At 37.4% G+C, this 9305-nt stretch overlaps 1 protein-coding gene across 4 annotated transcripts in view; it reads left to right on the top strand.

Annotated features, from left to right (window-relative positions):
• The window catches only part of ptpn2b (protein tyrosine phosphatase non-receptor type 2b), a 129094-nt gene that overhangs the window by 31389 nt on the left and 88400 nt on the right, over positions 1 to 9305 (top strand). For 3 of the 4 annotated variants that reach the window (XM_041245334.1, XM_041245333.1, XM_041245332.1), the window contains exon 3: positions 8361 to 8461. The exons of the other annotated variant lie outside the window; for it this stretch is intronic. In XM_041245334.1, coding sequence (XP_041101268.1) covers positions 8361 to 8461 — 101 coding nt within the window. The remainder of the gene's footprint in view (positions 1 to 8360; positions 8462 to 9305) is intronic. 4 annotated transcript variants of the gene reach the window in all.

The following is a 9305-nucleotide window of genomic DNA, read 5'->3' as shown; positions in this document are numbered from 1 at the left end:
TTTCATTTTCAAGTATTTACAGAAACGTATACGATGTAAAACCTTGTCAATTATGAAAAAAAACTAGTTTCCAACAAGTGTACTCAAACTTTTGACTGGTACCTTATGTCCCCCAAGGATCTGTTTTTGGGCTCCTTATCTTCAATATCTACATGCTTCCCTTGGGTCATCTCATCTGCCAACACAACCTCATGTTTCACTCCTCTGATGACGACACCCAGCTCTACTTAAAAGTCGATCCTGGTAGCCCCACTACCATGGTCCGGCCTGCATTCGAGACATTGAGGCCTGAATGTGTGCCATTTTTCTTCAACTGAACAGTAACAAAACAACTTCTAAGAGGTTCTAAAACTTAAGAATCTCATCATAGGTGCCCTGAACCTCGGAAACTGTCTGCTGCTGCCTTCCCCCACAGTACGAAGCCTTGGTGTATTTCTTGACGGCAACCTCTCCTTTTTGATGCCCACATCTCCTCAGTGGTCAAATCTTCCTTCTACCATCTTCAGAACATCTCAAGTCTGTCCCTACCTTTCCCTCCCGGATCCGGAGATACTTTGTCATGCATTGGTCTCCTCTCGACTCCACTATTGCAACTCTATATGGTCTCCCGGCACGCACCATAAACAGACTGCAACTAGTTCAGAATGCTGCTGCCAGGATCCTTACCAGATGTAAAAAATGTGATCACCCCAACCCTAACCCCACATCCCCGTCCCCGTCTTGCCCAGCTGCATTAATTACCTGTAAAGTTCAGGATTATGTTCAAATCTCTCCTGCTCTCCTACAACGCCCTTCATCACACCGGTCCCGAGTACCTCCTCAACCTGCTGACTCACTATGTCCCTACCTGCAATCTGAGGTCCTCTGACTCTGGCCTGCTTGTTATCCCCAAGCTAAAGTGCACCACACTTGGACAGTGCTTTAGCGTCATGGTTCTGACTCTTTGGAACACTCTCCCAGCTTTGGTGCGTGATACTCCGACTGTAGCTGGCTTTAAATCATCTCTCAAAACTCACCTGTTCTCTCTTGCTTTCCATGCTCCTTAAGCCTGATATCTGTTATTAGCTGCTACTACTATTTCACGTATTGTTACTATCCTGTATTCTGCACTTTCCACTGTATTTATTGTACATTTCATGTATTATGCACTTTCCACTGTATATCATGTATTATGCATTTCTCTGTATTTTAAAGATTATGGATTTTCTTGTATTTGCTGCATCTTGTAAAGATAATAGGTTAGCGCCGCCCCCCCTCATTAACGTTGTTTTGGGCTGAGTGCTTGACCTTATTTTTTTTTTATTTGGGTACTTGTTAAACTAGGAACCAGGGTGATTTTCGTATAGTTCCGCGGACCGTGATTAACACTGATCTTGAACTACCTAATGTTAATGTAGGTAAACTAGTACGTAGTAGTAAGAAAAAAAAAAAGGCATTGATTAAATTCATGCATAATGCGTTCCTAAAATTAATCTTCGCACTACTAACGTTACAATATCTTTTTTATAGCGAGGTGACCAGAACTGCACACAATATTCAAGATGAGGTCTTACTAGTGCATTGTACAGTTTTAACATTACTTCCCTTGATTTAAATTCAACACTTTTCACAATGTGTCCGAGCATCTTGTTAGCCTTTTTTATAGCACATTGTCTAGATGAAGACATTTCTGAGTCAACAAAAACTCCTAGGTCTTTTTCATAGATTCCTTCTCCAATTTCAGTATCTCCCATATGATATTTATAATGTACATTTTTATTTCCTGCGTGCAGTACTTTACACTTTTCTCTATTAAATGTCATTTGCCATGTGTCTGCCCAGTTCTGAATCTTGTCTAGATCATTTTGAATGACCTTTGCTGCTGCAACAGTGTTTGCCACTCCTCCTACTTTTGTGTCGTCTGCAAATTTAACAAGTTTGCTTACTATACCAGAATCTAAATCATTAATGTAGATTAGGAATAGCAGAGGACCTAATACTGATCCCTGTGGTACACCACTGGTTACCACACTCCATTCTGAGGTTTTTCCTCTAATCAGTACTTTCTGTTTTCTACATGTTAACCACTCCCTAATCCATGTACATGTGTTTCCTTGAATCCCAACTGCGTTCAGTAATTTTCCATTTTGGATCTTATTATAGTCTCCATAAGTTTGCATATAATAGAAGTCAGGCTTACTGGTCTGTAGTTACCTGGTTCAGTTTTGTTTCCCTTTTTGTGGATGGGTATTACGTTTGCAATTTTCCAGTCTGTCGGTACCACCCCTGTGTCAAGAGACTGCTGCATGATCTTGGTTAGCGGTTTGTAAATAACTTCTTTCATTTCTTTGAGTACTACTGGGAGGATCTCATCTGGCCCAGGGGATTTGTTTATTTTAAGAGCTCCTAGTCCCTTTAACACTTCTGCCTCAGTTATGCTAAAGTTATTTAAAACTGGATAGGAACTGGATGACATGTGGGGCATGTTGTCAGTATCTTCCTTTGTAAAAACTTGTGAAAAGTAATCATTTAATATATTTGCTATTTTTTTTTCTTCATCTACGATTTTGCCATTTGTATCTCTTAAACATTTAATGTCCTCTTTGAATGTTCGCTTGCTGTTGTAATATTGGAAAAACATTTTGGAATTGGTTTTAGCTCCCTTAGCAATGTTCATTTCTATTTTTCTCTTGGCCTTTCTAACTTCCTTTTTGACTTGAATTTGCAGTTCTGTGTACTCTTTCTGTGTACTTTCTTTTTGGTCCTTTTTTAATGCTCTGTAAAGTGCCTTTTTTCACTGAATATTTTTTTTAATTGATCTATTAAACCATTTTGGCAATTTAGTTTTACATTTAGATTTGTCTGTTTTAGGGATGTAATTGTTTGCAAGTATAACTGTTCAGAACTGTTCTGTGTTCATAAAGTTTAGTTACTTCAGTGTGTTCATAAAGTTTATTCAAAGTCTGCTGTGATGAGCTACTGATATTAAGTTGTTGCTATTGCCGCTGATTGCAAACATTTGTATATTAGGGCCGGCTTTACAGTAGATTAAGGCACGCTTGTTGACCAGTCATGTTACAGGAAATCTCATTCTATACAGTAAGTTATAATATGTTCTGCAACCATAAAATGCTAAACTGAAATCCAAAGTGTTTTGGGTGCCGTTCAAAGTTACCATTAAGTAATTATTAAATACATGTTGCTTAATAAAAACCACTTGAATGTAGATTTAATCAATAGGGGAAAACTGACATCACTGAAATATTTTAACTAAAAGTATTTACTTGGCCCCTAAATTTTCATTTGGCAACAAAATTTTAAAATCTAGGAACCAGATGCCCCTAAGGATTTTGGCCGACTATACCCTGCGGGTATAAGATACAGAGGCAAATTCATATTGTCATCAGAATGTTTTACCTGAGAAATCAGTCCAATAAAGTGTACAGTTCCACAGCAAGCTATGTATGAGCGCCATAGTATGTCCTAAAAGAGGATCTGCGATGAAAATTGCTACTTGTGACTGCTGTCTGGTTTCTGGTGAACATCTTCTTTTTTTTTTTTTTTTTTTTATTTTTATGAAATACAAATTGCAACCTGCGAGGGGTCTGCGACCAGTGATTTATTGCGAATTGCTTTTATGAAACGGACCCCCGGCCCTTAATTTAATGAACATTAAAACTGTTCAAATTAGCTATTAGAAAAAATAATAGCGTAAATTGTTTGCTGGGATACATATGTATGACACATTACAAAAATAAAAATTGATTGATTATAGCGGCTTTAGTGAGGGCTGCCACAAAGCACTTTACATGAAGTAATAACAATAATTGTAATAATAAAAAGAATATCCATTAAATAGTTAAAGTATTTAAAATAAAGTCAAATAATGCTAAAAAAATAAAAATAGTAAAATATAGAGACAACAGTATAATTTTAGATAACTGGATATGCAAGACCTATAAATATGTGTTTTTAATTAAGATTTAAAAACATCAACTGAAGGAGCGTCCCTTACAGTACTTGGCAGGTCATTCCATAATTTTTGTGCACTCTAACAGAAGCATCTACCACCAGAGTTTTTTTCTAAATAATGGGTTGAGAAAGTAACCTGGCATCCTTATATCAGAGTGACCGATTGGGGACGTATGATGTTAAAAGATCTTTAAGGTAAGGTGGAACAAGGCCGTTTTAGGTTAATAACAACACTTTAAAATCTATCTTAAATCGGACAGGAATCCAGTATTGAGATGCCAGCATAGGAGTGATATGATCTCGTCTCTTGGTCCCAGTTAAAGCTCTTACAGCAGCATTTTGTACAAGTTGCAGATATCACATTGCTACCATTACAACAATCAATTATTGATTGTTTAAAAGCATGCATAAATTGCTCCTGATCCTGTCTGGGGAAAAAATACCTGTTTCTCAAATGAAAAACACCATTTTTTGGAACAAGTTTTTTTATTTCTGCTCTAAAATCTGTACTAAAAGCCGAGTATCATCAGTGCAACAGTGAAAATGTCTACTGCGTGTCTACAAATAATATTACCCAAGGGTAGCTGTGGTACAGATGGCTTGAGTGGCGTGGGTGGTGACGTCAGCATCCAGGAAGCAGCACACAAACAACCAGGGATACAGGGTTGAAACGGCCACAGCCGTATATTTATTTAATAATAAATAAAACTACAAAAACACAAACAGAAGGTTCATACAAAACTAAATACAAAAATATCAAATTAGTATCTTTTTAACAATTTCACACAAATAGTAGCAATCGTCTGTTTGGCAATCTGTCTCAGTGAGTCTCTCTCCTTCTCCAACCAACTCTTTAATGAGCCCAGAGTGGGTCCTTTTATAATGTGGCTGAACTGAACTACCTATCAATCAATCAGTTAATTCATTAAGGCTCAAGCCACATTCTGCACAGGGTCATTTTATTGGATGGGGAATTAACCCCATCCTTGCCATAGCACACAATTCAAAATAATACATAATGCAAATAAATACACCAAACTATAATAATAATAATACATAATTCATAATATATAAAAGGGGCGGAGACCCCTTCACAGTATCATATAAAGAGAAAACAGAATTGGGCCAAGTATCGAACCCTGGGGGACCCCACATGTAACCTTTGATTAAAAAAATAAATAAATAAAAAGTTTCCTGCTCAATTTTAACAAATTGAAACCTGTTTGAGAGATAGAATTGGAACCATGACAGGACAGTACCTGACAGTCCCACTATATTTTCAAGACGATCAATTAAAACAGAGTGATCAATGGTGTCAAAAGCCACAAAAAATTCACAGTGGGATCGAGGGTAGGCGTCTTGAGCAAAAGGTTTTATTACTGCTGTCGTGAAAGAATTAGGATCAATACCTGATGAAAGAGAGCTGTTAACAATATTTTAAACAGTGGTATTTATTTTTGGATGTACTTCTGTTAAAAGTATATTAAGAATGGGATCTAATGCACATGTTGTGGGTTTTGTATTTTTAACTGTGACGCCCAGCTCTTGTTTACACGTCAATAAAAAATGCTCCAAGGTTTGTTTAGCTTCAGACAGACCAAGAATCTTTATTATCATTGTTTTGTCAGTTGACGTGTCTCGATTTTGGTATACAGTTGCTCATCTGATTTCTGATGTCCAACACTCTTTTTTATTGAAGTGATTCATAAACTTGTCACAGCTTTTAGAGTATTTTGTGTAATTGTGGATTTGTTAATTTTGTTATGGACTGAAAGAGAAATCTTGGGTTATTCTTATTTTTGTCAAGAATAATAGACCGATCTAGCTAAAGACAAGGCAGCCCTGTATTTTGAAAGATCAGTCCTGTAGCTTTCCACCTCCGGTCTAGTTTGAGACACACATGTTTCTGAATACATTTTTATGAATGTTTAAATGCTATGCTGGTGTCGGCATTTAAACCATATCTACACACTCTCTTTATATTACATGTTGACGTATACTGACAGTTGTTGTCTGTCACACAAATCTTCTTGTCCTGGCCATCGGGTGATACGAATTGCACGCCCTGAGAGCGTTCTGTTTATTATGGATGTTTTGCTTTTTACTGCATTCAGTATCTCCATCCACAGTAATTCTGAATGTTTTAATTTAAAATGATGAAACATTGAACTTGTGATACAGCAATTTTCTTTGGTATAATTAGCACCACAGCAGTCAGATATTCATCTGACTACTATATAGATTAATAAATGTGCATTTGGTGAAATTTGTCACATCACCAGTTGGTTATATGTCTAGCATATTATTCAGCGTTTAACCACTTCTTAGAATTTATACCACATGTTTTGGAATACCAGAAAAAAAAGTACATTACAGAAATCAATTATAGATGAAACAAAGGCCTGCATTAGTCTCTGAATCAGAAATAACTGGTCTATGTTTGGCTATATTTGTCATTGTAAAAAGATACTTTCGGAACTTCCTGTGACAGAGCGAATGAATCCTAGTCAACAATCTCCCTTCCGAGCTTTGAGGGCACAGTGTAGCAGGAACAGCGTGCCCCGGAATGGATGGTTTGGCAGTTCATAAGAAAGTTTACAAACGAGAGGAGGCCATTCGGCCCATCTCGCTCGTTTGGTTGTTAGTAGCTTATTGATCCCAGAATCTCGTCAAGCAGGGTCATTCCAGGGTCAGTCGGGAGTCGGCCATCCAGGAAGAGGGTGGAGTCGCAATGCCAGAAGTCATAGCCCTAATGCGGTACGCAAAGTGTCATAGATTAGAAGAGACTTGATTTGAACTAGTTATCGCAGGTGACGTGACTGAAGGTATAATAGGGGATGTGACTATGAATCTGTTCCTTTTGATGTGGTTACTGAAAGGACCTGTATAGGAGACGGAAGTAATTTGTTATCGTGAGTGTTTCGTGTTTTGTTGTTGTAACTGTTTTGTCATTTCATTGTTATATGGCACCAAACCCGGACTACACTGCACTACTGTTTCATGAACTGTTGTTCTTCACCACACCTGCACAAGAGCACTCACTATCTGAAGAAGTGACCACATCTGTGCTGTGTGTTACTTATTAGTGTCTTATTGTTTTGGGACTGAATCCCTGGTTTTGCACAGAGCGATACACATTGCTGTGAATGTGTTGTTGACACGCAACCCAGCCAAAAAAGGAGCTGTTTTATTGAACTTTCACTGTTTAACTTGTATCTGTTATTCCTGAGCACTGCACCAACTACACCTGCACGCTGCAAGCCACCTGTCACACTTCCCTAATATGAGTCTCATACGATAGATCAAGATGAAAGATGACCCCAAACTCTTAATTTCTATTGAAGATTTGATGAGAGACTTCAAGGGTCGAGCTCATGTAATCCCACATTTTCTTGTAGTTGGTTCTGTGAGGCCACTGGCATAACCTCTGTTTTATCTAAATTCAGCGTTAGAAAATTCTATGACATCCAATGCTTGATGTCTGTAAGGCAAGTAGCTAATAACATCCAGGCAGAAGAAATACCTGGCTTTAAGGACAAATATAGCTGGGTATCATCAGCATAGCGATGGTAGTTTTTAGAAGTTGATAAATTTAGAGCTCTAGTTTTACTACAGCGTGGTGGCAGTTTCAGAGTTGGGTAATAACATTTCAAAGACAACCGCATAGTCTTCTGAAATTGTTCAATCAGACCACGAGAGAAAACCAAGTCTAATGTGTGGACATGAAAGTGAGTAGGACCAGTAACATGTTGAATAAAACCTAAGTAAATCTCTACCAAGAGGATCTCTATCAACATCAACATGTACATTAAAATCACCGAAAAGTAAGATCCGATCACGTTTGGCAAAAATTGTTGCTACAAACTCACTGAATTCAGATAGAAAAGAAGATTTAGCCCTAGGGGGATGATAAATAACAGCCGCCAAAATAGGGGTTTGGCCAAGATTAGATTTCAAGTGATGTATAAATCTCATCACCAAAAATGGTTGCAGTACCACCACCTCATCCCTTAAGACCCGCTTTCTGATAGAAGGAAAAACTTGGACATTTTCATCTTGCTACACGTCTCAACTAAAGTAAAAATGTCTAAATTAATTAAAAGAATAAAATTGTTAATTAAAAGACACGTTTGCCAAAGATCTTGTATTAAGTAAGCCAAGATGAAGCATGGCAGAGCACGGTAAGTTGACAGTATGTGATGAAGTCTTAACTTTAACCACATTTGCAATACAGCAGGGAATGATAGCAGGGAACTGACACTGCTTCAGCTGGGTAGATTAAATGCTTCAATTGTGGAGTCTGTCCACATGACTGAGGCATGCGAGTGAATTCTCCTGAATACAGGACACAATGGTAATTCATGACAGAATGAAAGTTAATAAAGTTTTTTGTATGTTTGTTTTTTCAGTTGACCACAGTCGTGTTAAACTACAAAATGCAGAAAATGATTATATCAATGCCAGTTTGGTTGTAATGGAAGAAGCCCAAAGAAGCTACATTTTAACACAGGTACTATTGGTATTTCAGTGCAAAATTTACATGACAGGAAGAGGATTACTTTGACATAGATTGCATATTTCAGTCATCTGTACAATTGTGATAGTTTTGTCATTCAGGGTGTTTGTGTTAGAATGCACAAAATACCTTAAAACATCACAAACGTTTTAGAGCAACATTTATTTTGAGTCGACTCTTTATTGAAACATCATTCAAATATGTTGATTGTGGGTTACAATAGCCTGTAGTTGCATATTCCTGTAGTAGTCTTTATGATTTGCTAAACTTGAGGCCCCTTAAAGAGTAAGTAGTGGGGTTCTGAAAAATAGTGTACACCTCCCCATATATTGCTACAAATAAGTCATAGCAACATGTGGGGACATGTAATGCTATATTTTTTTAGTACCCCGCTACTTACTTTTTAAAGAGTAATGTAATTGTTCATAATTAGCCACTTCTAAACCTGGTTTAATTTTTTTTTTTCCAAACATAGCTTAATCTTTCCCAATATTTTTTCAACTTCATATTCTCTTCCTCAAACCTCTAGTCAGTTCACCCTGTATCCTTTTGCATTACTGTTACAAAATCAACAAGGCATTATTTTTGTTTTGTTTTCTAATTTAAAATATGTTAGTGATTCCCTTTCAATTATGAAATGTAGCCATTATCGAATAGTTATTTACCTCCTAAAGACTGGAAACCTGAATATTGTGTACCCAAAGCTGCTCTTTGAGTCTGTGACGTAGTCATGGCCCTCCCCCGAGGGCACAAATGGACTGTGCTCACAGATCTCTGTGCCATTTTTCCATTCAAGACCTGGTCGGAGAGCCTTGTTCAGATAAATATATTGTTGCTT

Source organism: Polyodon spathula, chromosome 3, assembly GCF_017654505.1.
Source record: "Polyodon spathula isolate WHYD16114869_AA chromosome 3, ASM1765450v1, whole genome shotgun sequence".
Classification (NCBI taxonomy): Eukaryota; Metazoa; Chordata; class Actinopteri; order Acipenseriformes; family Polyodontidae; genus Polyodon; species Polyodon spathula.
This window is presented reverse-complemented; position numbering and strand designations above follow the sequence as displayed.